The sequence below is a fragment of the Etheostoma cragini genome, chromosome 2, assembly GCF_013103735.1.
Source record: "Etheostoma cragini isolate CJK2018 chromosome 2, CSU_Ecrag_1.0, whole genome shotgun sequence".
Lineage (NCBI taxonomy): Eukaryota > Metazoa > Chordata > Actinopteri > Perciformes > Percidae > Etheostoma > Etheostoma cragini.
This window is the reverse complement of record NC_048408.1, coordinates 23,042,525-23,069,828: the sequence shown is the minus strand read 5'-3', so window position 1 is coordinate 23,069,828 and position 27,304 is coordinate 23,042,525. Positions and strand designations below refer to the sequence as shown.

Sequence of the window (27,304 nt, the reverse complement as noted above, 5' to 3'; positions counted from 1 at the left end):
GGCATATCCCGCCCTACTCGCTGCCTGTTCTTATTTGGATTGGTTCTAAACAGTCTCTGATTAGGTATACAGGAGGAGTTGGTCATGGTAACCATAGACATATATTATGTCTATGATGGTAACAACGTCAGGTTTACGTTAAGCCAATCAATGGCAGAGTAAGACAGAGGAGGGCGGAGCATGCCTGCTCCATCCTAGGAAATAAAATACTCTCGCATACCGTTCTTGTTTTCACTGTTTTGACAGCTCGAACTAAACGTTCAATTAAATCTGCTTGCTTGTATATGTTTTGCCCTTTCAACCATACTTTCGGAGCAGTTTCCGCCTTGAATTGACCTGAGTAGCTGTAACACTAACATCACGGTCCGTGAAACCGTCAAGGTAACCTCAAATATCTTGCCTTTACATTCATTAGCAATGTAAAAATGTTATTGTTTTTTGTGCTAGCTGTTAGCTACCATAGGCACATAAGCTAACTCGACATAAGAGAGTTGGAACAGTGTGAATTATTAAACACAAAAATGAAACATAGTGGCTGCTATCGAAGTTAGTGCCGACTGTATACAGGTGTACTAGCAGGGGATACTACACTGTCAGTTATGGACATTTTTATCACCTTTACTCTTCTTTCCATTGGCTCATCTAATCTATCCCTAACTTTTAGGAAGTAAAAATGAGTCGCGGTCGGAACCCCCCTGCCCGGGGTCAAGGGGCAGCGCGAGCCAAACAGGTAACACCCGTCTGATCATAAGATGTGTGAATGATATCTACTGTAAGTATGCCAACAACAGGTCTGATTCAGCTCCTCTCGCTGTGCCTTTCCTCCCGCCTGTCTCGCTGTGTCTCAGATGGGGCTGCTTCTGGACCTGTCCCCGGATGGAGGGATGGATGATGAGGGAAATGATGAAGACCTGGAGGCAGAGCTGCTGAATCTGGTGGGAGGAGGTGGAGGGAGATCACAAGGAAAGAAAGGTGAAGGCATATATAATGTATTGAAATGGTAAAGTATCATTTTCCCGTTCTGTCTCTCATTCATGTCCCAGTGCTGAAATGTGATATGCCATATGTGATTTAGTGCTGATTGTGATGCATTTGTTTATGCACAGCTCCTGTTCCCATGGCTGACATAGAGCAAATGGCAGCTCTTTGTATGAAAGACCTAGATGATGAGGAAATGGGAGATGAAGATTTGGAAGATGATGAAGATCTGCTGGTAACACACTCACACTGTTTTTGTCCCTTTTGGAGCTAAAACAATTAGTGAATCAACTGATTTCTGCCAGAACATTTGGAACAATTTTGATAATGGATTTATTGTGTCAGTCATTTTTTGAAGCACAGGTGCCAATCATTGGCTAGTCCCAGCTTCTACAACGTGCTGAAGTTGCTGCTTTTCTTTGTCCTATATAATAGTTAACAGAATATGTTTTGAGTTATGGACAAAAACAAGCAATTGTAAGACATCATCTTGTGGTCTGAGAAATTCTAATTAGCATATTTCACCTTTTTTGATAATATACACAGATTAAATGATTATTTGATTAAGCGAGAACATTGTGAATCAATTAACTGATCATTTTTTTAAAAATCACGTTTTTAGTTGCATTCCTAATCCCTTTCATTGCACTGACAACATAATGGTGAAGCTTAGCTGTTGATTTGCTTTATCTGTTTGTTTTTTACTGTATCCATTTCTGTGTGTCTATACATAGGCAGAACTGAATGAGGTTTTAGAGGATGATGAGGAAAAAAGTCTTCCTCCCACCCTTCCTGCTGTCACGCCGACTGGTCCCAAAGTCAGCGTCACATCCCACTCTGCTCCTTCTGCTGCTGCCAGTGGTGCGACTGGGTTGGAGTCTTGCCTGTTGGAACGCATAGAAATGTATAAGGGAGCCATTTCCAATGCCAAGGCTGCAGGGGAGACAAGTAAAGTTCGAAGATACGACCGTGGGTTTAAGGTAAACTGGAGAAGCAAAAGAGGAAACATCTCAGTACAAGTTGTTCCCCATGCCTTGTCTTCATTCAAACCTTTTTATTCAAATGTCTAAAAAGTGTCTCTTAAATAATGCTAATGCAAACTGATTCTCTGTAATCTTCAAAAACGTTGTAATTTTTTTCTTTTTCTTGAACCCTAGACTCTGGAGACAATGTTGACATCTGTCAGGAAAGGAAAAGCAGTCAATGAGGATGAGATACCGCCTCCAGTTGCGCTTGGTGGAAATCCCAACATCAAGGAATCGATCAAGGAACGAGAACTCCCAGAGGCCACGCTGATGCCCTCTCCGCCCACAAACCAGAAACCTCTGAAGGAGGCTGCGCCAAAAGCTCCTAATATGAAGCCGCTCCATCTGACCGTGCCCCAAAAGCCCGCTGCTGCTGTCACCCCGGAAACACCTGCCATCTCTCCCCTCACCCCCCTCACCCCCCTCACCCCCAGCCAGCCTGACGCACAGCACTCCGGTAAACACACATGATGACATACAGAGTACTGTGTAGCGAATCTCCAGCGTGCCTCTGCTTCTCTGTACTGTGTAGTGAATGTATAAGAGTAAATCTGTGGTAATTGGTCAACTCTAATTAACACTTGATATTCATCGACTAATTTTTCAGCTGAAAAGTTAGTAAATGTCGTTATTAGGACTGCCACTCAAAAGGTTTTAATGTTTATGCTGAAATGATTAGTTGATCAATGGATTTGGGGATTATTTACCCCCTTTAAACTCTTTTGACTTTGGTGATGACGCATTCCATAGCACAATACTAATGTCAAACTTAATCACTTCATTTCTACTAGAAATTAGTCTGATGTTCTTTGCTTCACACTTTGCCCTCTCACAGTAAATATAATACACGAATACTGTTGTTCCCGTTTAAGAGTTACTTACTTTTCCTCATTAACTCCTGATCAGATCAGCAATTTGTTTACGGCTTTGGTAGTTATTAACGGTGGTATGTATTTTATATTATATAATCAAACCTATTAATTAACCAAAGGCTTATAACAATTAAATGAAACAATCGAAAACAGCAAACAACCTCTTCATAATACCACTACAAACAACCACGACATACTATTCTTCAATTGTTACTGCTCACAGACATATCACACAATCACACGTGTATGTCTTCCCTCCATTCAGAACTGAAACAGGCTGTGTTGTCCAGACAAAGGGAGTATAAGATGGCGGCCATAAATGCCAAACAGAGCGGCGACATAGACCAGGCAAAACGGCACTACTCCACTGCCAAGGTAACAGAACCATTGTCAATGTTAACACGTGATGAAATCTATTTGTTTATGGAAGTGTTTATAGAAAAAGTCAATCCTAATATAGTTGACCTCCCTTAATGCAGAAGCTGGACATGCTGGTGGAGGCTGTGGACAGAGATGAACCAGTAGACCTGAGCTCACTTCCTCCTCCTCCTGGTCAGTGTAACCACTTTTAAGAAATGCTTTACCCTCTAGTTTTCGACTATTGTTTCAATTACTCATGCACCGTAGCCTGATTTATTTACAGAAAAGAATTAACGCTGTTTTCTTTATTATAGATGGAGGATGGAGCCTCCAATAGTGGTGTCAGTGCATTATTAAATGATGCACTATTGTTGACCTTTTTAAGGCTTTTGATACTATTCAGCATTCAATTTTATTAAACAAATCACATTTTCTTGGCTTGGAGGATGAGGCTCGTATCGGTTTTGCACATATGTGTTTAAATGAACACAGGCTTATAATACAAATTTGGTATGTTCTGCAACGTACGTGGGTCTTTTTCAACTCAAGCTCTTGCTAGATTGAGCCTGCCTCTAACGTTTCACAGACATCACTACATAACTTCAAATTTACATGCTGAACACAGTTAAATCAAAGTCTGATTCATTCTCAAAAAGCCATAGTTCTATCCTGTATCTTCCTGTCATCCGTACTGAATGGTACTGAAAATAAGATTGTTCAATCTTATCAATATTTGTGACATTTGATGCAGATTATCACAATTCATACTCATTAATGTACTGGATGAAAAAGTAGTCTGGTCTTTACTAACCACAAGAAGAGCACTACGCACTATCATTTTGTTTATGAATGGGACTGGCTTAATCTTGATACTCCACGGGTAAATACTCAACTTGGGAAGATTGCCTTCCAGAACATTACACCATATAAGTATAATGAGTGTTAATTTTGGACCTTTTTAGAGATGTACTGTATGTGATGCTTTGCGATGCTGTTTAATATGTGTTTTTGGCTGTGTTTTATTGTGTATATTACTTCTGCTTACCTGATTGTGTAAAGGTTGTAATGGTACTACTACTACTACTTCTAATAATAATAAAAATAATAATAACTCATATCCACCCCTCCACTGATGTTTGATTCTCTGCAGGAGACGTAGTAGCAAAACACTGTGCACCTCCTCCTCCTCAGTCTTCCTCTAAACCTGCTACCCCCGCTGCACCCGCACCCACCCAGGTGGCCAGTGCCGGTAAGACTCCAGGAGCCTTGATCTTTTAGATGATACAAATGATCCAAGTTGAATTTAAAGTATACAATGTGTGTGTGTGTGTGTCTGTGTGTCCTGCAAAGAACTGCCTGCTCCCAGCAATTTAGCAGAAGCCCTGCAGCAAAGAATGGACATATACAAGTCAGCAGCAGAGGGAGCCAAGAGCAAAGGAGATGATCGTAAGGCTCGCATGCACCAGCGCATTATCAAGGTACACACTATGCACTTTGAAAAATTGTTTTCAAAACCAAATTATTCTTTTCTACAAAAAGGTGCATGTGTACAGCTGAAACAAAATCTACAGCATTAGATATTCTCAAAGGTAGAGCTATTAGAGATGTAACCTGTGTCCCTGGCTCTGTGCTGCTGTTTGTTGGTGCGTTTTTCTCATTTCCCGGAATATCTGGTGTGTGACTCACTTTATTTTGACTGGAAATACCCTCTGTTGCTTTGACTGTAACTACTACTGTTGTTTAGTTTACCTACCAGAATAACCTGCAATAAAGTCTGTCTAAAAATAGGAAACCTTTATTTAAAGTTGATTGGGCTGAGGCAGGGTAAACAGATACAACAAAAAAATGAAGACATTAACTTGATTGGATATTGCTTTTTCATTTCTGTGGACTTATGCTTTTGTCAGTTTTGTATTTATACGCAAGAAAGCCATTTTAGGCTTTGGGATGGGAATGAAATATTATGGAGGTTGTGCTGGATTTTTTCTGATTCACAGTGCTGTACTCTCACCAAGTAACAATACAGGTATATAGTAGTGTAAGAGTATCCAAGGGTGGGATTTGCCTGTAATAGCAGAATTATCAATCATCTCCTCTCTGCTCAACAGCAATACCAGGATGCCATCAGAGCTCACAAAGCTGGGCGACCTGTCACTTTGTCGGATCTGCCTGTACCACCAGGTAACTTTCGTCAGGTGTGTTTTGTAAGTGTGCCACACTAAGTTTATATTTACAGTAAGTCATGTGTGTGTTGCTCTTCTAGGCTGCCCACCACTTCAGGGCTCAGAGGGGGGTCAGCAGAACTTCATGGGTGTCCTGGAAACGGCTATGAAAATAGCTAATCAGGATGCAGACGCAGAAGAGGAAGAAGAGGATGGACAAAGAGAGGCTGCCAAGGTAAAAATAAAGAAATAAATGCACTACCAAATGGTCAAATAGTTCTTCAGCCAAGGAATCTGATTGGTTGCCTTTTAAACCAAACCCAGCAATGTTATATTGTTTATCATGCCAGCCTCTGCCCTATTTATTACTTACTTTTTTTTCCGACTGCACTTCCTGCCTCTTACATCAACTTCATGCTTGTAATGTCTGTAAAGTATAATATACTTTGGTCATTAACTTTACAAAACAATAACTCGCTAAATTCAATTAAGACAGAGCTCTTGGAATAAAAAACAAAAATGCCAAACTCCCAAGTATTTCAAGCTGTTGCACTGAAAGAAAACAATACTGTAGCTTGAAATCTGTAAGTTTTATTGCATTTATCTCATGATCTTCTTATATCTATAAATATATATAGTATATATATATATATATATATATATTATACTATATCTTATCTTATATTTTCTTTCTCCGCAGCCCACAGTGCGTCCACCTACCCAGAAAGCAAAGTCTCCAGCTCCTCAGGCCCCGGGAGGCTCCTCAGCTCCCAAACTGGGAACCAAAGGTGCTTTTAGAGTGTGGGTTTGTGTCTGTGTCTGTGTATGCCCACCTGCCCGCGTGCACATACAAAATGTTCCAGATATTGTTTGTTACACGACAAGGCAGAGTTTCACTTATTTTTCTCTTAATTATCCTTGCAGCCCAGCAGCAAGTGGATTTACTGTTGCTAAGGCGACAGGCTTTTTTGCGTGCAGCGCTGCGCTCCAAACAGATGAAGGTAGGCTGTGGACTTTTTTAGCTTTCTTTTTTTTTATTGCTGTGGTTAGATTCCCTGTCATCTTTGTATTTTTTGTGGATGGCTTTATCACCGCTGCCTGTTGTTTTATTGGAGTCTTGAGCATCTGTTGTGTTGCTGCTGTTTGTAGGACATGACTGGAGCAGCACAGCATCTCAGACATGCCAAGGGACTGGACCCCATGATCACTGCTGCCAAGTCTGGCCTGCCTGTCGATATTACCAAGGTCATAAATACATTCCCGTATGCAAACGAATGACATCCAAGAACATTGAGAGAAATTTTGTGTGTGTTGAATATGTCACAGGAGCAACCAAAAGTGTGAGGTTTGTTAACACAAAATGACACAGAAATAGAAGCAATAGAAAGGAAGCATAAAGTGAACTCCAAACACCTTTTGTGCTTACAATGGTCTCACCTTCCGTGTGCTGTTCTGTACCTGTGCGTGAGTTTATTTGCATATTTTCAGTGCCATTCCACTATTCATATTTCATATAGTTGCCACTTTTCCCATATGACTTTCTTTCATTTTGCCTGATATCTTTCCTTCAATAACCCTTGTATTTCTGTCTGAGTCAGCCTCACAGTGTAATTACGAAGAATATTAAGCTTGTGCCTCTGTTACTTTGTCTTCCTCTTTGTCAGCAGAATATTGGACAAGCTTAGAAAAAGATATTCATCATTTGTAGTGGACAGATTTTTGGTTTTTGTTTCTCACAAAATTTGTACTTGTCTCTTTCCTGACAGATTCCCAGTGCTCCAGTAAGTGAGGAGGATTACTCCCTGGCTCGCTCCCGCACCTCCCCTCTCTCCCAACGCTCCAGCGAACAGTACCACGGCCTCATGGATCTTTTCCGGAAGCAGCATGAGGTGTGTGTGTGTGTCTCTCTGTGTGTGTATATCAGTCATTGATCAGGACACACCCTTCCTATATCTTGCTGTATATCAGTAACTAGCTTTTAAAAAGAAAAATCACAATTGTTCCGTATTGTATTGTCTTTGGCTATTGTCTGTTTTCATATCACACCTTCTTTTGTTCTGTGTCTTGATCTACAGAAATATTTGGGATACTCTCAACAGCTCACACTTGTGGGCAATGTGTCTGAGGCTCTGAAGTAAGACATTCTTTTGTTGTATATTTGTACATGTGAATTGTATTAAAGGTATTACATTACATTAGAAGCATTAACACATATGAGATGGAAATGTTTTTTTTTACCTTCAAAATGACTTGGTCTGATTAGGATATTTTTGAATTCTCTTCTATTGATATACATACTGTATATAATTGATTTATTCAACTAAGTCCTCAATCACTATGCGGTGTCACTATGGCAACACAGACGTTCATGTCACACTGCATATTTTGCACGTTTTCCTCACAGATCTGTTTCACAGATTTGCACATGCATTTAACCATCACGTACGATATGCATTCCTGAAGTGTCTGCATTACTTTCTGTTTCTACAGATATGCTTTAAAAAAATATTGCCTAGAAAAGATTATTTCCTGAGATCAAGCTCGAAGATAATTTGTTCGTGTTTATTATTTGTTCGTTTTAGCTTATAGAGCTGTTTGGCATACTCTAACCACTGTCTGTGCCAAAGTCAGACATGGGACATTTCAAGCATTAGGCCATGCTGTAAGACTTCATATAACTTATGAGCATCATTGTGTAAGGACCATCTCTGTCTCTCCCCAGGTTTGAGAGGCTAGTTGAGGAGTGTATGAAGAACATAGAGATTCTGAAGAATGCACACGCCAAGGGCCAGCCAGTCCCAAAGTGCCACACAGAGGAGAGGACCTTCAACATTATCAAGTAAGCAACAAAAATAATCATGTTGACAGGATAATATAAAATGTATTTTCTTGATATGGCATGTGCTCCACAAGGACAGAAAGAGATATAGTCAACACTTTTTAGCCATGGTAGTGACTCGAGGGATGGCAATGCCGGTCGCTCTGTCGGTCGGTTAGTCCAACGCTTTGATCCAGACCAAACTATCTCCACTATCTGATGCATTGCCATTTTGTACCATGGCTTCCAGAGGATTAAAACATATGATTCCCCTGCATTTTCTAGTAGTGCTGCCCTGAGGTTGGTATTTTTGTCTTTTATTAAAATTTCCTTTTATCTATTGGATGGATTGCCATGCAATTTGGTGCACACATTTATTTCCGACACAAAATGAGTTGTAATCACTTTTTTGATCCCCTAACTTTTCCTCTAGTGGCATTATCGAATCAAAACTCTCATTTGTCCAATACCTTGGTTTATGACAAAATCATACTTTGTTCATTAACATATTGTTGTTGTTGTTTTTAACATAAACCACGTGGCTCTCTTGTAAAAATCTACAATATAATTTTGATAGTGTTGATTAGTGATTACTGTGTGCTCACCACTAGGAATCCTGTTTCCGTTTATGTACTTGTGACAATCAACTCGGGCTGTATAATCAGTGCATCCAAGTTTAGGAATTTCTTCTTCTTTTTTATCCTGAGGATTTGAGATACCCATAATTATTTAATCATAGCAGTCCGTCCTGGCGTTAACATTCCTAAAATCACAGTTTCAAATGAAAATTCAACTGTTAGTGGATCAGTTGGTCATCATAATTATTATTTAATTGTAATTTAAAGGAATTATAAACGTCCCGTTTTAGTAGAAGCATTAACTGAACTGATTGTGAACACATGCATCGGATATTTAATTTAGAAAACACATTTTTTTTAGACTTGGTGACTCACATTGACTCACTCTGGCTCTGCTCCAGTATCATACCAAGCTTACCGCTAGGTGACTCTGGCAGTGACTCACTTAACAGTCTGGATTGTTTGTTTAAATGATGTGACTGGTTGTTTTCTGTCACTCATGATGCTGTTTCTGATAAATCCTGTCCCCTGTTGTTGTTGTTTAGGAGCAACTCCAACCTAACACCTAATGACCTGATACTGTACATAATCAAAGGCATCAACCTACCGGCTCCCTCAGGTACTGAAGTCAGGTCTGCATCTTTGAATTACCAAGGCAGTAATGTGTCAAATGTATGTTCACTTACGCCTACCTCTCTGCCATCAGGTGTCTCACCCAACGATCTGGATACCAGTGTGAAGTTTGAGTTTCCTTTTCCCAGTGCGGTAAGACTCTTTCTTATCCAGTAAGTAGTTTATGGATATTTCATTCTGCTTATATCTAAATCTGTTTTAATACATTCATGTATGTGTGTGTGTAGGAGGAGGCTCAAAGGGACAAAACAAACACAGTAAAGAGCACCAACAGCCCAGAGTTTAAAGAGAATTTCAAACTGAACATCAACCGCACCCACAGAGGCTTTAAACGAGTCATCCAGTCCAAAGGCGTCAAGTTTGAAATTGTCCACAAGGGGTAAAAAACAAATATATGTAGGCAGACGTTTCCCTGTTGATCCTAATGATTTATGCTGCACAACTCATGTCTGAGGTCTCATGTCTGTGTTCTTCTGTCTGTGTATTTACAGAGGCTTGTTTAAGACTGACAAAGTTGTGGGCACTGCTCAGCTGAAGCTAGAGGCTCTAGAAAACCATTGTGACATTAGAGAGATAATTGAGGTGAGTGTTATTAATAAGTAAAAACAAAAGCATACACACATGTACAGGTACACAGATCTATCTAACGGTGTGCATGTATTTTGTAGGTGATGGATGGACGTAAACCTACAGGTGGCAAGTTGGAGGTGAGGGTGAAGATCAGAGAGCCTTTATCAGGAGCTGATCTCCAGCCAGTGACAGAGAAGTGGCTGGTTCTCGATCCTGTAACCCCCCTTTCTCCTCCAGAGAGACAAAAGGAAACTGTGAGTAGAGTTTTGATATCCCCTGAACCAAATGTGTGCAGACTGTGGAAGGTAACTGAAGTAGAGCCAACTCACTGTCTTCGCTGCATCCTGCAATATTTGGCACCATTTTGAAACCAACAATCCAACAAGGTTTAAAAAATATGACAAATTTTAACTTCTAACTAACTAACTACATAGATTAAAAAAGCCTAACCAGGGAAGAGGGCTGCAAGTTAGCTCCTGCTAAACGCCCTGCATACATAACTTCTCAAATGACCAATCTGATTGGTGGGTTGCAAACCAGGAAACGAGGATTGGGGTAAGCGTGACTAGAGTCTCTCAGAATCTGAGGAAAATCTCACTATTGCCGATCTGAAATTAAGACAGATTCAGCAACTGCATGGCCTGTTTCAAATGTTTTCAGAAACACGTTTTGGTGAACTATTTTAAGAAAAATATGAGATTGTATTCTGAACAAGCCATGTTCAGTCTGGCTTTGAAGTTCCGGAGAAACCAGACCATGTGACGGATTTGTCCAATGAGCTGCTGGTTTTCATTTTAAGGCAACAATACAGATTAGGGCCGCCTGTTGTTATGGAGACGTATTGCGTCTTGTTGCTTCGGTGTGTTCCGGGGCACTTTTTTGACCAAATTGGGGAGACTGATCAGTCCAACTGCCTTTTCCGCCGATAGTCGGCCGTCTGGTTGGTGAATAAGGGGCTCAAGGAAAACTGCAATGAAAACAGACTTGCTGGTGAAAACTCTGATCTGTGTGCGGACCAATTTTTTGCAGTAGTTTAATGCCGACTAAAGAATTGGCGTCACTGTTTTTCTCAACTCCTAATATTGGAATAACAGTAGTATATAGAAACTCACATTAGTTTGCAGATTATTTCAAATTTCTATTAAATATTGTGTAACACGCAAATAGAAAACTGAAAGCATGATTTTAATCCCCCCTTTAAGTGTGACCGTTTGCCACAGCTTTAAACACGCTTTGGGCCTGGTTAGACAACACATCGTACAAACTAGTTTGTCTCAAGCATAACACGGCCTTCAGTCAGCATGTGAGCTGCCTGCCTCTGATTAATATGCTGTCGTCCTGTGTGTGTCAGGCTCCATCTCCTCGGTCTAAACCCAGACATGAATCGAGCAGCAGGAGCAGTCATCCCAACACCTCTCCTCCCCAGTACAAACTCTACAGCTTCAGCCTCCTCAACTATGACAGGGAGCGGCTGGAGAGAAAGGTACTTGTTTGTGTGGTCTTACCCCATCCACAACTTCTCTAATGCTTTTAATGGCCCGAATGTGCGAAATTCCCATCAATCATTACGCCTGTCTCTCAGATTGCAGAGTACCGAAAGGCACGACGGGATCCCCCATCTGACCTCGTCCATCAACACAAAGAGGTCACACACAGACTGCAGTGGCAGAAAGCACAGCTGGAACGGGCTTCTTCTGCTCTACTGACAGGTAACCCACACACAGAATACATGCAAATATGTACTTTGCTGACACATGTATGTCTCAACCTCTCAAACACCCGCATTTGCCTTCACCACATGTGTAGAGTATGAAAATGTGCTGCAGCGCTCCGTCCAAGGGTATGCTGACTCTGTGAAGAAATACTCCAGCCAAGGCAACAGGGTGAGTACAGTTGTACAGAGGACAGTTGTGCATGTAGATATTTGTTGTCATTGTGTGAAGTTTTAATTCTCTTTTCATAGGACGCTGCCAAGGATTCACTGGGCAAGTTGAAGATGGTAGAGAATGAGGTAAGGTTTGCTATATACAGTCATTAAGAACAAATGTGTTATCATCATGTATATGCATGTGTGCAAATTAACGTAATCCTTTCCCTTCTGCTACAGCTGGAATCGCTTAGAAGGAAACGCACAGGATGAGAGGAGAGTAAGGGAGTGGAGACTTGGCTGTAGTACTGTTATATCATCTCTCTCTCACTCTCTTTCTCATACACACTTATATAAAAACACTACAGGGGGTACTTTAAGCACCTTTAGCATGATTCTATGCTGCCCATGTCCATGACAACTGCATGAACCAACCGGACAGTTCTGTCAATTGATCATACAACTTGTGTCACCAGTGGTTAGTTGCCTGCCACAGTAATTAAAAAGAAATCTATAAGAAACTACAAAGGGACACAGATATCAAAGCCAGCATTAAAATGTTTAAGGGAGAAACAGGCTTATTTGCACTTAAACACTAGAGAAAGCTGCTTTTAATGCACATTGTTACAAACCTTACCTGTTCTGTTTGTTGTTGTTTTTTTCAGTCCCAATTTTTCCTTTTTTTTGAGAATTTTTGGTGAAAGATCCATCAGAAGATTTATAAGTTTTACATTTGGCCCCATCTCAGTGAGTCTGTTGGTGTCCACAGATGACCAAAAAAAAGGTGCGCGTGTTCTGAAGTGTGTTTAACCAATCGACTAAGGTGTTTTTAACCCCTTTTCCCATATTTGATGTGTGTAATGAGCTTAATCTAATCTGTCTGCTCCAGTGTTCCCAGATTACAGTAATCTGCTCCGTTTGGAGTGGTGTGATATGGGAATAAAAAAAAAAACGGGGCTTCGGGGCGCCACAGTCTACATCCCATAACGAGGGATTAGTGTTTGTGTCACCACGGAGACGACTAGATCAGACGTAGAGTCGCCTTTGGGGCTGGAAAGAGGGGGTGTTAGCAGCGTGCCATGAATGTGGTAGAAGCTTAGCTCTGCAAAAGGATTGCTTCTTCTTCATCATCAGCTGTTTCTTTGTTGTTGTATTCTTCATCTTCACTTTCTTCACACTAATTCGGTACATTCAAAGATTATTCAGAGTCATGAGTAATAGGCCGCTCCATTTGGATTTTCTTTAAACTCTTCAATAATATTAAGCCCATTATGTTGTCGATTAGAAAACAATTAATAGCTGCTGCCTCAGCTTGCTGCTATTTTCCATAGATTTTGTCATATGCAGTTTACAAAACCATATTCTTACCCACTGAGATCTCCAGTGGCAGCACAGTGGATGCTGAATAGTCTGCCCACAGGAAGACAACTCAATATGTGTCAGTGATGCTGGGTAATAGCTCATTTCTATTTCTGTTGCTCCGTAGACAACTCTGTCATAGGCATCCTTGTCGTTCCTCTCTACTTTACACCTATTGTGGCTGTGAAGTCAAGGGAACAAATATCAGACATATCCTGTAAAACTTTAAAAAGATGTGTGACAAATGCAGATGCCTTGAAATTAATCTTTTGCCACAACAACACTAGATGTCCAAAAACAGGAATGTGACAAATATGTCTGTTTAGAGGACAGATATTTCCTCCGTGTGTTGGACAACCTGCTAACCTGACAGCAGATTCTGTCGACCCACGTTGATGGCATGCAGCCGGGATGTAGCAAACTAGTTGAAATGAACCTTACTTTATATTTTTACTTGACTCTTCAACGTGGATGATGTCTGTTAACTCTACTTATAGTTTTTTTTGGTCACGTGACACAGCACATAATCAGGTTTGCCCTAATCCACTCACTGCTTCACCCCATTAGCAAATAATCCTGGTCGAAATTGACCTGATATGGCCCTCCATAGTCTGTGTTGATTTTTATATAACACGCCTTCCCCCAATTTTTTTAGTTTTTAATCTATCGGGAGAGGATATCTGCTGACTCTTTGTAAATGGTATGTTATGGTGCTTTTGATCAGCTGATATTCTTTTAGAAGGACAGATGATTGCTTATAGTGGCATGATAACATTTAGTTAATTAGGTGGTGACTCTGAAAGGACTACTGTTTGCCAATGTGTGTTTGCAACTTTTAGCTCCTTAATTACAAGTCATGTACACTTTTTTTGGCTTTTTTTGCTGTACAGATTTTTGCTGACAATTTTTCAGCACCGTTTCAGATTTCTGTATTTTTTGTTATTTATTTGAAAGACTGCATTAACGACGAAGATTAAGATGATGTCACTTTGACAAAAAATGAATGCAGTCTGAAATGATTTACACATTGGTTTAAATGGTTTTCATACTGCATGGAAATGAATTTAAAAAATCATGGCTACCTGAATTTGTTAAAGAAAATATAGGATTACAGACTAATTATTTGGTCTACAATGCCAAAAATAACAAAGTCTTAAATGTTATTGTTTTGTTAGAGACAACACTCAAACCCAGATATATTAAGTATACTGTAAAATACAAATTTTCAGAATTTAGAAATTGGACATAGGGAAGGTTGTGGTTTAGCTTTTTTTTTAGGACGAGCTGTGATATAAACTAGTTTGTAGTTAATGGGCTAAAACATGCAAACACCACTTTGGTTCTTTAACAGAAAATGTGTTTTTCTGATTAAAAAGTCAAATAAAGAAAAGTAGTAAAATGATGAATAAGACGACGTAGCTCTGAGGTGGGGGGGGGGTTGCGTTGCAGCACTCTCATGGTTGAACCTTGTTAAACGCACACAGAACTGCAGCTGAGCGTCACATCGTTCTCTAACTCCAAAACCTTTAACCCTATGTCACCTCAGACACAAAAACACACACATCACCCCACTGCTCCAGTAACCTCACAGCCTCTGAGGCTGTCATGTTGTCATAGCAACAAGCTCATCAGCATTCAGTGGGTTAGTTTGATGGTCAGGACCCAGGGAGAGGGACATATTGTCAAAGTTTGTCCTGCTGGTGACTCACACTCCTTACTCACATTTACAAGACACCACACACACTCCTCACTCTTTTTAATTTCATAGGTTGTTTGGCTCTCCTCTCTGTTTGATCCTACTCTGTAGTCTGGCTGCACTCCATTTAGAAAGGAGAAAGTTTAGTGAATTGTTTGTCATTATTGGTAATATTTCTGTCCTGATCTGCTGCAGTAAATGTATACTTCTGGTTTTGGGAACATACAATTCTTGAACCTATGACGTTTTTTAATCCATTAAATCATGTAAGGGCAATCGATATAAATGTAAATATACAGCATAATATAGTCTGTCTCTATTTTTATGTGTAACTCATGATTTGTGCAGCTCAGACGAGGAATGTATGAAGGACTGATTGTTAAGGCTTTATATGAGGTTGGTGTGAACATCAATAAAATAGTGGAACAGCACTTGGTTTGCATCTTTATTGAACTGAAATATTCAGATTTTTTCCATTATGGGTTGATTTGTGATCAACATTACCAAATCCTGTACCTTTTTTTTTTAAACAGTTTTCTAATAGCTTGACATATAATTTTTTTGTTTTTTTGTAGCCTATAGAGTAAAAGTGAACATGCTCTAAACTTGATTTTAAAACTGATTTTTCAGAAATCTGCCACATAAAAGTAAGAACATCTGTTTGGGGTCTGTAAAACATGTTGAAATACAGTTGAATATGATAAATCTGTGATGGTGTTGGCAGAACTTTTTAGACAGTGTAACGTTTCCCTTCCTAAATCCAGAAAAGGTGTGTACACTATTGAAATCCCTAGTATGAAGATCCAGAAAAAACTCACAGATACATCGGAAGGTTTGTTCGTGCAAATCTGATTTGTTTTTCAACATTTGGTGTAATAATGCTTAATGGTAATTTCTGTATTTTGTCAGCATCAGACAGTTTGTGGCAAAGGGAAGGGTTTCCACTTTAATAATTTTCTTCATAGTGGCAATGTTTAAAAGGTAAAATATTGGTAAGTTTTGTAATGAATACTATTTATTTACACATGCCATATGTGAGAGCCAATATCAGCCAAAGACAGGGGTTGAAACAATAAAATGTAAGACAAAAATAGACATCTTTTTTCAGACAATGCTTGCTGTTGTTGGGGGAAGCTTGGGGCTTTGGTCGTATGCTAATAACGTGTTTGAATTTAAAATTTCCCCTGACAAAGGGGGAAAGAAGAGAGGGGGGATGGTGCACAGGAACAGAAAATCGGACAACCCGCGAGACTTTGGTGGGCGTGGATTCAGAGGAGAAGCTTCCTGCTCGGGTGAACACGTGGTTCCGTGTCTGCCTCCCTGCTTGTCTGTCAGTGTGAAGGTTTCCAGCCCTTCTCTCATACCTCTCCCTATTTATCCTCCCGTACCACATTGCAGACCTTATCCTTTCTTTACTCCGTCCCACCCGCACCTCCTCCATCTCCTGCTACACTTTGCTTCCTGTCTTTGCGACGGCTCCCGGGACTGCCGACACAGCCAGGCCTCGGTCACTTCAACCTGGATCCGCTCACAGAGGGATAGATAGGGAGAGAGAGAGAGGGAGGGAGAGAGAGAGAGGAGGAGGAGTAGTGTGTGTGTGTGTGTGTGTGTGAGAGAGAGAGAGAAAGTGAGTGTGTGAGTTTGTGTGCGCGCAACCGGTCCATCCGTGTTATTATTTCTCCCACGATCCCGCCTCGTTATTCGGCCATGACGCTGGAAGCGATTCGCTACCGGTCCGGGTCTCTGCAGATCCTAAACCAGCTGCTGTTGCCACACAAGACCGCTTACGATGAGATCCGCTCGGTGCAGGACGCTTACGAGGCCATCAAGTCCATGAAGGTACGGAGCTCCTTTCTTTCTCTTTCCACCCCTTCTCACTCGGGGCTTTCTCTCCCACTTCCCACTCCACCTGCAAGCCCGCTGCTTGGGCATTTATTCCCGTTGTGCATGGTTTTTTTGTGTGTCTCTTTGGTCTTTTGTGCTCTCACTGCTACACGCATGTGTTGCCAAATGCTGGCCGCCGTGCTCCTGCGGTCGGCCTCTATTTTTGTTTGGGATGTACCTGCAGCGCACCTCCCCCCCAATAAATCAAAATTGATATATAGTTTTTTTCATTTTTACATATATAGTATTTTATTTTTCCAGTATTATGAAGCTAGGCATCTGCATACAGCCACCCACCCGTGAAATATGCTCCCCTCCTCTTTCTTTGGGAGACATTATTGATGAATTATTAATGACCTTTGCCAGGGTTTTTGTTCGTTTTGGTTTTATGCTGAACTCAGTGACACATCAGCTAATTTCTTCTTAAATACCCGAATCCCTTGCATAAAGAGGTGTTCATATAGTTACATGTTGTTCAAGTTCTGTTACAGCTGGAAACATTTGCAGATGTTCACTTATTAGGGCAGATATTCACTGTGTCTTTGTGTGTGTCAGTGTCATAAGCAGAGATGGTGATGTCATGATGTCGAATGGAGAGAGAGAGAGAAATGACTCCCAAGATTGTCGTGACAACTTTGGGCTCTGATCAGTCACCCACTTACAACTCTGTGTGGTAGAAAGAGATTAATAATCCTGATCAAAACTGGGAGACGTCTGTTGAAAGTTGGCATAGAAACCAAAGACGAGGACCACCACAGATGCTTTCCTTTCTCTTCCTTCTCCAGGTGCGGGGTGCCCCGGCCATCGCCATCGTCGGCTGCTTAAGCCTGGCTGTGGAGTTGCGGGCAGGTGCCGGGGGGGATGATCCCGTGACCTTTATTAGGGAGTCTCTGTGTCACCTGACCTCTGCTCGGCCCACCGCCGTCAACATGGGCCGCGCCGCCCGCGAGCTGATGGAGTTTGCTGAGAACGAGAGCATGGAGAAGAATTCGGAGCAGCTCAGAGAAAGGTGGGCTGGTTATCACTTGGCTTGGGATCATTTGATCCAATTAAACATTGATTAAATGATAGGTTTACATGTTTTACCTCTACACTCACACACCATTTCTCTAATGGTGTTTTAATGTCAGTAATGGAGGATAAAGTATATAGCCCAATTCAATGAAAAAACTAATTTCAAAGTTCAACCAAAGCCAAAGTGAGGCTGTGAGGTGAGCAGTGTGATCTATCCAAATCAAATGGGTGTAAGTTTCTGTATTTTTGTGTGTGTGTGTTTCCCCTTTAATTAGTGACAGTAAATAGAAAGGAAAGGGGGAGCGGGAAGGGTGATGACATGCAGCTAAGGGCCACAGGTCAGACTTGAACCCGGGCCGCTGCAGGACTCAGACCTACACGGGCCGAACGCTCGTACTGGGTGAGCTAGAGATCGCCCCAAGTTTCTGTATTTTTACTACACTCTTTTCTTGTAACTATCCCCCCACTGAAGCTCAGCGAGGAAACTGCCTGACCCTAACCCTTTTTGCACAGAACAAGAACTGTGTCACCAACACATTAAAATCACTTTTAAGGGCTCTCTTCAGGGCCAGTGTGGACAGGAGCAAACACTAAGTCAATTGAGTATTGTTTTTAGATTGACTATTTAAAAAAATAATCTTTTAAATTGAAGATTTGGTTGGTAATGTCTTGTGTTAACTAACTTGTCACAAACAGGGTGATTTGGGGCCTACTTGCAAAGGTTTTCCATGTGTCCCCCTAGTTGGTTATTATGGCCGCTTTTCAGCGCATAAATGTATTTAATTGATTTCTTAGCCTCCTACGTTTTATTTCCCCTTATGTACTGGTGGCTGTTGAACAGGTAAAAAGACTGTTAAAAAGTAAAAATGATGTGAACAATGCTGCGTCCATACAAACAAAAAATGAACTTAAGGATACACACAGTGAGATTTAGTGAATCTAAACGGAAACTTTATTTGTTTTCAAGAACACAGCCAAATAGACACTCCATCAGCAAAAAATTAGCATAATGGTTGTTTGCTCTGTCATATCAGTCATATATATACAGCGTCATTGAAATTATCTTAACTGCTTTATCGTGCACTGTAAGTTAATTTTTTAAAGGACCAAGATCCAAGAACTAGAAGCATATCTTTTTGAACCGGAATACACAAACGAGGAATTACAAATTTTGAAGGCTGACAGACAAAATGCTGAACAGACTGAGGTTGAGGGGAGAATCACAACAAACACAGACTGGTGGTGTATACGTGGAATCCAATTCATTAGCAAGGTAAAGGCTACAGTCAAAATTGTTAGCTCTAGCACTGCTCATTTTATTCTGGGGTGAAAAACAAAGTAATATTACAGGGGATACATGTAGCCCGAGAACCACTGCAAAAGCAGTGACCACCCGATTTTTGTGTAATACTGTTACTAACGTTACCACTGTTACAGTAGTTAGTCCTCTGAAAGCATAACGGAACACTTACCGTAGCCGCAGGGGATCCATCGATGGGATGGCCGTATCCTTCAGCACGTCTCATGGTCCGTGTGGCTAATTCTACTTTTTAATAATAATAATCCTTAGTGAAATGTTCTGAGCAAACATGATGATTCTTGAAGGTGGCTACAGGTGTATTTGGATCCATATCCAGAGCAAGTATAGCCATAGATTCAGCTGTTTGGCATTTTTGGATGGAATTCTCTGAAACATCACGGTATTACCTGGTCTCCCCTGTTAATTGTCGCAGCGAACACCTTTGATTGAAAAACTATGCTTTTTTATTCTAGTAATGGTTGACTCTATTGCTCCAATTCTGAGCAAACTCCGGGCCAATTCTCCGCTCCGTGACCAAGCTTCTTGGGTGCTGCTGGCAAATCACTCCGCCCAAGTAGCAGAAGTAGCAGTGCTTTGCTTTTTCTGAGAATATAGTTCCCAGTTAATATGCTGTTACAATATGGCAGTGAATCATGTAACTTTGTTATTTGTACACCCTGTGACTATACAAATCCCAACATGTAAATAGGGTGTCAGACTTAGAGTTACAGCACGCACGGAGATGAGAAGGGTATGTATCAACTTGTCTTACTCTGGGGGATATGGTGAATAAGCTAAAGTCCCAATAAGTCGGCGAGTTCCTTTTAAGTTAGCTGCTGGCCTGCTTCTATAGAACTTCCTCATCCAACAGCAGCTGCAGGTGTCAAGTGAAAGAATTGTAAAAGTTATCAGATCACTTAAAATGTGAAAATTTGGAAGCCTGAATAAAATGTCATTTCAGATTGTCAATGTCAAAAAGAGTCCCGAGTAGGGTTATTTTTACAGTGTTAATCTGCTTGACAGGTCTGCAGTTTCGAGTTGTACACGCAGGCAAGCAAAACATTTGTGAAGGGTTGAGAGAGATGTTGGTGTTGAATAGCATCCAGGTAGATAGTGGCTGTCATGTTGGGACAATTCAACAAATTGTGGGTAGAGTTGCACTAACTCAGTACGCCGGATCAATATAGGCTCAAATAGTGGCCTAATGAAGCGGATCGGCTATCTACCCGATGTGACCAATCCACATTTAATACAGTTTCTTTGTCAATGTCAGAAAAAGCCATGACTCTGATATCACTTATAGTCATTCAGTCACATTGGGCTGAATGTCCGGGTCGGCTAAAACATTGCAAAATGTTTCCATGGCCTTCAAAGTCTTTGCACTCATATTTTAGGATGTCATTAGAAATCCAAGCTGAAATAGTCTGTAGTTCTCTTCACATCCAACTCCATCACTGGATGCAGATTTTGCAGCTACGAGCTCCGCTTTCTCAGGCCAGAAGTGCACACTGAGAAATTTAGAAATTTAGAAATCAAAGGTGGCAAATTTTCCCTTTTTTAAATAAAAAGGATGGATTGGAGAAATGGAGAAAGAGAGAAAGTCAGGACAAACAAAAATGTGCAGACATATTGTAGCTGCAGAATTGATGGTCACATTAGGTCCACAGTGGCTGAAGGAGCCTCTTCTCAATTCCCACCTCATGTGCCCCCCCCCCCCCCCGCAGTGTAATTGCCTGGATTGAAGACATGCTGGAGCGTGACGTCAACGACAATAAAAAGATCGGAAACTATGGCGCCCAGCACATTCTGTCTGGCGTTCCGAGGGACTCTGTTACCATTCTCACTCACTGCAACACTGGCTCGCTGGCCACTGCTGGATATGGGACCGCACTCGGTAAGAATGGAGCCTTGGTGTGAATGTGAAAAGAGGGTAAAATATTGATGGCACTGTAATTGTTATTATGAGTCTGTGTTTGTGTGTAGGTGTGGTGCGAAGCCTCCACACGCTGAGCAGGCTGAAGCGTGTGTACTGCACAGAGACGAGGCCATACAACCAGGGATCCAGACTGACGGCTTATGAGGCGGTAGCAGAGGGAATCCCTGCTACACTTATTACAGACAGCATGGCAGCCCTCACCATGAGAGAAATGAACATCACAGGTGTGTAAATGGACTGTTTTTATCTAGTGCTTTTCTAGTCTTAACTACTACCCAAAGCGCTTTTACATAGTACAGGAACCATACACCATTCATACACTGTGGTCGAGGCTGCCGTTCAAGATAAACGCACAATTACACTCCAATGGCGCAGCATCAGGGGCAACTCGGGGTTCAGTGTCTTGCCCATGGACACTTGGGCAAGACATGGGACTGCAGGGACAGGGACCGAACTACCAACCTTCTGATGGGCAGTTAACCGTTAAGGCCAGAGCGCGTGCGTGCGTTCCAAACTTTCCTCTTTTCTTATCACATAACTGTCTTTCCATTGTGTGTCCCTCTCAGCTGTGGTGGTCGGTGCAGACCGGGTGGTTGCCAATGGTGACACTGCCAACAAGGTGGGCACATACCAGCTGGCCATTGCCGCAAAGCACCATGGGATTCCATTCTATGTTGCCGCACCGAGCACGTCATGCGACTTGAGCCTAGAGAGTGGCAGGGACATCATCATTGAAGTGCGCCCCCCTGAGGAGCTCACCAGTATAAATGGAATCCCCATTGCTGCCCCGGGTAAGAAATATGAGATGTTGGTGGTTTTTGTGTGGGCGTCAGGCGGAGTCACAAAAGTATCAAATGACAGGAACAGGTACAAACATTGGGATCAGTTAAGGACTGAGAATGATGGGAAAACATTCAGGCTTGGAGAGATGGAGAAGTGTGGCCTAGTTCATTTGTCCTAAGCACTGAACCCTCACAGACATTAATTGACGTCACTTGCAGTGTAAGTGCCAGCATTAAAGAGGATGCAAGGGATCCAAATCAAAAAGGGGGACAGAGGCATGCTTGTTGCCAGTAAAGGGATGGGCACTGATTTCACAAAGGTCTTGCTGCTATCTGCTTGTTTACCTTTTTCTTGCAGAGTTGCAGACTTCCACAATTTGATCAGAAAGTTTTTTTTTGTTTTTTTTTAAGCCCTCAATCGCTTAGCCGGTTTCACAATGGGATGGCCCTGAGCCCTTATGGACTTATGCATCAAAGTCCATAAAAGCGGTGTGTTTTAGGTGTATTTATCGCTGAATTTAGACATTTGATCTATAATTACGCTGCCAGAGCAGAACGGTGCTCAGTGACATCACATTAATTAAAGCACACATTTAATGAGCACACTGGTCACCGGAGAGCAGGATGTGTGCTTGTACGTTAGGTTTTCTCTCTCTCTCTCTCTCTTACACCCTTCCTTGGTCCTTCTTGGTCCTTCTTGTAAATTTTAAACAAAGATTACACTGCTGTTTTTTTACTATAAGGCCATTATTTTAAATTAGAAGACCAGCAATGAACTAATTGTACTAACAAGTATTAACTGTTGTCAGAGCCTGTGATAAGGTATTCCTCTGTGCCAAAGAGTTCAATTTTTTCTTCTTTTTAAAGCTATTGAAATCACATTGAGACACGGTTGCACCTTTTGACATGTTCCTTTATTACCTTAAACAAAGGCACTGTAGTCAATCCCACATACACTGTCCTGCTGCTCTACATACTCACTAGAGCACCAAATTTAGATTCACCTGTAGCTGAAAAGGGTTCCCAGCTAATGCACTTTTTACTCTCCTCTTGAGTAATTTGCAAAGCTTTTTTGGAGTCTTTTTTTTGAAAATAAAAGTACATATTAGTGACCCGTATTTAAAGATTTAAGTCTAAAGGGTTGTCACAAGTAACACAAATAATTGAAATAGTTGTCTTAAAGTAAGGGGAAGCTGGTGAATTGGCTAAATAAAATGCATAGTGGTTAAAATAAATAGCTGAAAGGATAAACCGTTTGTATTGTTAGCTAAAGGTAATGGATAGCTGGGGAATTAGCTAAAAATAATAGATAATGGGTTAAACATTTGGCTAAATGGTGATTAAGTAGATGGGGATTAACAAACTGTAAAACTGTTAATTATGTAAAAAATGAATTAACAGAAATTATCTAAAATGAATGGATAGCTTTTGAATTAGCTGAAAAAAGTAAGGGTTAAACAGTTAAAATAGTTAGCTAAAAGTAAGGGATAAACAATTAAAATAGCTAAAAGTAAGGGATAAACAGTTAGTTGGGATTAACTGTTATGTAAAAGTAATGGATAATCTGTTAAATATGTCGGATTAAAGTGAAAAATTAACAGTTGACGTAAAGTAATGGATAGCTGGTGAATTGGCTAAAAATAATTTTAAAATATTTCAACTAGATAGCTTAACGTGATTATAAATGGTTGAAATAAATGGCTGTGTCTATGAAGGGGTGGCTAAATTCATCTACTGTTGGGGTACAACTGACAGAAAAAGGTTAGGAACCAACAAAATAGAGGATCACCTCCCTTGGATTTTAACCATGTCACTCATTCCTAACTTTACCGTAGGTATCGAGGTGTGGAACCCAGCGTTTGACGTGACCCCTCACCAGCTCATCACAGGAGGCATCATCACAGAGCTGGGCGTCTTCCTCCCGTCTGAGCTCCAGGCAGCACTCACCGGACGCCTCACTGCCCTGTAGAGCCACCCAGCCCCACCTGCTGGTCCGTGTGCACCACTGCACCTTAACGTCACACACTCAAAGACATTTCATCATCATAAGTTCATCACACAACACACACACACACACACACACACACACTCATAGTTGTGTTTTGATTTAATTTTGGTCAATGCACAGTCCCTGTCACATGTCAGTGGTGCACACAGAAAAAAATGTTTATCAGTCTCTTACTGACCCACATACACATTCACTGCAGGGATTCAAGCAGCGCACTTCACTTTCTTTTATGTCCGTCTTTTTTTTTTCTATGGTCTTACCAATTTCACTTTTTCCTAAGTTTTCCACCCCATTTTTCATTCTCTCTTGCCGCCTCTTTCTCATGCTAAATGGCTTCTGTGACAACGAATAGCGATCAGCTGAACTCAATCCCATAAATTTTATTTGGTAAAAAATTATAAAGTAATTTTTCAGGACTTCTTTAACTACAACCTAAAAAAACTGGAAAATGGAGGAAAATGTCTCAGTGGCATGACTGTTTTATTTCATTTCAAAGTAGTGTTTTTTTTCCTCAGCCACGGTTTTTATTGCTGCTACCCACTTGTAAATAAATACATATTCTTGCTGGTAGTGTGTACATATGTAGAAAACTAACCCCTGCTAGTCAAAGGTACTGCTATTTTAACCAAATATGTGGTTATTTAAAAATTAAATTCGACATAAATGTTATATTAACATTTCATTTATTTGCCTAGAAACCTTTTTGTAGAGGAATTATCCAAATTTATAGGTCATACATTTTCACAACCAGATTTTTAGTGATATGAACAATTGTATTTCGCTCTCACTTGTTACCCCATGCGGCAAAATTTGGAATTTCTTGATCGGTAGTCGTTAGTCAGCTGAAGCCTATGACAATACATGTATTTATACCTCATTCCTTGTTTGTATCTTGCTATTCCCAGCTGTATTGTATCATACCATACTTGTATTCTCATAATGTATTTATATATATATATGTGTGTAACCATAGTTATTTCAGCACCATACAATTATTCACCATACTGCAAAAGACGCTAAGATTGAAGAATCAAAAAACAAACAAAAACGTATGAGGGAAATTGTGTAATTTTTGCCATAACAGCTTTTGCCATGATCTCAGAGGTCTGTTATGCTGTTGTATTTCTGTAATACAGGCATCGCCATTAAAGTAATAGTTCACCCCAAAATAAAGGTTTTGTCATCTGCTCACTTGCATGTCAGTCAAGACTTAACTAATCACAAAATAAATATGTAGCTTTTTTTGTTCCTATATGGCAGGCTTTTCTGAAATTAAGGTCATTGTTTTAAATAATAATAATAATCAAATGGTTGAACTCAATATTTCCTAAAGAACTCTGCTTGCCACTTAAGGGTGTGTTCAAATAGATAGAATGATCACTGCACTCTTCAGCTTCACTGAGTGTTTTAGCTTCTTTCAGTTGATTGTTTTGGTTTTACAGCTTGCAACTTTACTGTTCTGATTCACTCTTCACTGCACTGAGAACTTTGTTTAGTTTTATAGGACACTGTTTTGGAAAAGCTCTGGTAAAATGACTGCACACTATCTGTTTAGCGCCAAACAACAGACTGACACAGTATGCAACTTATTTGTTTATATTTCCCTAAGGAGTTGGTGGAGACCAAAACAGAGCTGAATATTGGGCTCACATTGTCAGTTGGACACAAACATGTCTCCAAATTAATAATTATGTTGCTCTGTGTCCACCGGATGCATACCTAAACACATGCCTTAACAATTTTATAAGGTGGTAATATGACAATGTTGTGTTTACACCTAGTTGTGCTGCTACAAGTAGCCAAAAAAGCAATTAATGCAGGTATAAAGACCCTCGCTCTGGACATTTTGCAGGTATTTGAAAGTGTTTAGGGAAAGTAAGGCGTGTATGGAATTTTACTTTATAGTTTTGTGAAAAGATGGTTCTTCAACAGTCTAAGAGAGTAATATGAGAACACCTAGTGTGGCCATACACACTAGCCGCAGTTAATCAAAAACTTGATGTGGGGAGGAGTAGTAGCTGAGTAGTAGCTCATGTCTTTATTTTGTGGTGAACTATTTCTTTAAGATTCGTGGGGTCATATCCACACTGAAGTATCTGTCTGCAGAGAGTTCTGCGACACAGCGTGATGCCATCAAAAATCAAAATGTAATATTAAACTCAGATGAACTTGCTTTTTGGCAGGACAGATGTGTTTCCACTTTTTGCATTAAGTGCTCCTAACTGAAATGCTGTTTTACTTCCGACCGACTTCTATCAGAAAAATAATAGCTATTTGGATAACATTAAGGCTTATATTTTTTTTCAAGCAGAAAGGTCAAATGCTAATATCGGCTATTTTTCTCAGTTTTGTCATTAAAAATAGGAATGAATTAATCATTAATTGGAGCCCTACCTTCATCACGTAACCTTTTTGACTCTCTATTAAGTCTAGTTTTAAAACCTGACAGTGACCTAGTTTTTACCCATAACTGCTAGTTATTGATTGTGTGAGAAATGTTACTGGCCATTCATCCGACAATGTGTTTGTTGTGCTAAGTGGCTCCATAGATAAATCCCAGATTTCTCAATCTGTGTTGGACACACCTACTCGTTGAATGTCACAGGGCCAGACTCGGGGTGGCCCACACTGATCACTGCCTTACAGGTGCAGCACCAATATAGCTTACTGATGTGAACTGGCATCCGTACCGGGGGATAAAAGCAGCCACTCAGTTCCCCTTGGTTTGTATCATCTAGCCATATCTTTCAACCCTGGCCACAAAATATGTAGTCTACCTGCTTAACAACCCTTCGGACCTCACATACTGCCCTTTTGGACTTTGTCGCTAACTGTATTCATTTAAAACAATTGATGAATATTAAAAAAAAACTCTACCTACTCAACAGAACCACTAATACCCTTAAAAAAACACGTTATTTATAAGAATTCCATTATCCTTACACTCATTGTCCATATTTTCCTGTATTATAAACTGACTTCTTCCTTCATCTTCCACCTCTTCATTTGTCCTCTGTTCACCCATCACACCGCGACTCACATAGATGCTGTTAGGTCACACACGAGCGTGAAAGACACTTTGACTTTTCTTTTTGTTTTGTACAGATTAAGATATCACGTGTTTAGGGGCAAATGTGGACAGTGTTCCAGACATATGTAGCAACTTTGTGGTAGTCAGACACGCCACATATTGTTTCTTTCTAAATCTTTTAAGAGGTACGAGATTTTTTGTTTGTCTCTACATCATGATTATAACTGTTTGGCTGTGGTTTGTTGTTTTATTTCATGACATTGTGATTCCTAGTGACTAGGCCATTAGTACACCACACTGGGGAGGCCTCCTCAACCATACACACTACCTCTCCGTCTGCCTACACGGACTTAAACAATGAAATGCATGAACATACAGTATGCACTTAATGTGCCAGGCTGCAGCAAACCAGGTTGACAGATTGTAAAAAA

The 27,304-nt window shown here is 40.6% G+C and overlaps 2 protein-coding genes across 4 annotated transcripts; both read left to right on the top strand.

Annotated features, from left to right (window-relative positions):
- The first annotated feature begins 121 nt into the window (after positions 1-121).
- Positions 122-22,510, top strand: cc2d1a (coiled-coil and C2 domain containing 1A). 3 transcript variants are annotated; one of them, XR_004659805.1, is made up of 29 exons: positions 122-381; positions 665-730; positions 849-972; positions 1,107-1,213; positions 1,713-1,958; positions 2,136-2,460; positions 3,141-3,250; positions 3,355-3,427; positions 4,386-4,484; positions 4,586-4,713; positions 5,344-5,416; positions 5,499-5,632; positions 6,098-6,185; positions 6,322-6,398; positions 6,547-6,642; positions 7,164-7,286; positions 7,473-7,531; positions 8,120-8,236; positions 9,339-9,412; positions 9,500-9,558; positions 9,654-9,805; positions 9,918-10,008; positions 10,095-10,247; positions 11,345-11,479; positions 11,579-11,705; positions 11,803-11,879; positions 11,960-12,007; positions 12,104-12,190; positions 22,482-22,510. XR_004659805.1 is itself a non-coding variant. In XM_034895510.1 (28 exons), the coding sequence occupies exons 2-28, from the start codon at positions 674-676 to the stop codon at positions 12,134-12,136; spliced, it is 2,985 nt and encodes a 994-aa protein (XP_034751401.1). In that variant the 5' UTR covers positions 122-381; positions 665-673; the 3' UTR covers positions 12,137-13,296. The 3 variants fall into 3 exon arrangements, 2 of the variants coding, with proteins under 2 accessions (XP_034751401.1, XP_034751410.1); XM_034895510.1 differs by lacking the exon at positions 22,482-22,510 and having other exon boundaries at positions 12,104-13,296; XM_034895519.1 differs by lacking the exon at positions 22,482-22,510 and having other exon boundaries at positions 10,095-10,250; positions 11,348-11,479; positions 12,104-13,296.
- On the top strand, positions 16,172-27,304 carry mri1 (methylthioribose-1-phosphate isomerase 1). The gene is made up of 6 exons (XM_034896230.1): positions 16,172-16,757; positions 17,588-17,811; positions 20,841-21,010; positions 21,100-21,276; positions 21,619-21,843; positions 23,670-27,304. The coding sequence occupies exons 1-6, from the start codon at positions 16,626-16,628 to the stop codon at positions 23,801-23,803; spliced, it is 1,062 nt and encodes a 353-aa protein (XP_034752121.1). The 5' UTR covers positions 16,172-16,625; the 3' UTR covers positions 23,804-27,304.

Excerpts from the sequence above, each read along its gene's own strand:
- mri1 (XM_034896230.1), top strand. The coding sequence starts at position 16,626 with ATGACGCTGGAAGCGATTCGCTACCGGTCCGGGTCTCTGCAGATCCTA. Across the intron at positions 21,011-21,099 it reads TGGATATGGGACCGCACTCG|GTGTGGTGCGAAGCCTCCAC; the intron begins GTAAGAATGGAG and ends GTTTGTGTGTAG. Across the intron at positions 21,277-21,618 it reads GAGAGAAATGAACATCACAG|CTGTGGTGGTCGGTGCAGAC; the intron begins GTGTGTAAATGG and ends TGTCCCTCTCAG.
- cc2d1a (XM_034895510.1), top strand. The coding sequence starts at position 674 with ATGAGTCGCGGTCGGAACCCCCCTGCCCGGGGTCAAGGGGCAGCGCGA. Across the intron at positions 973-1,106 it reads GAGATCACAAGGAAAGAAAG|CTCCTGTTCCCATGGCTGAC; the intron begins GTGAAGGCATAT and ends GTTTATGCACAG. Across the intron at positions 5,633-6,097 it reads GACAAAGAGAGGCTGCCAAG|CCCACAGTGCGTCCACCTAC; the intron begins GTAAAAATAAAG and ends CTTTCTCCGCAG.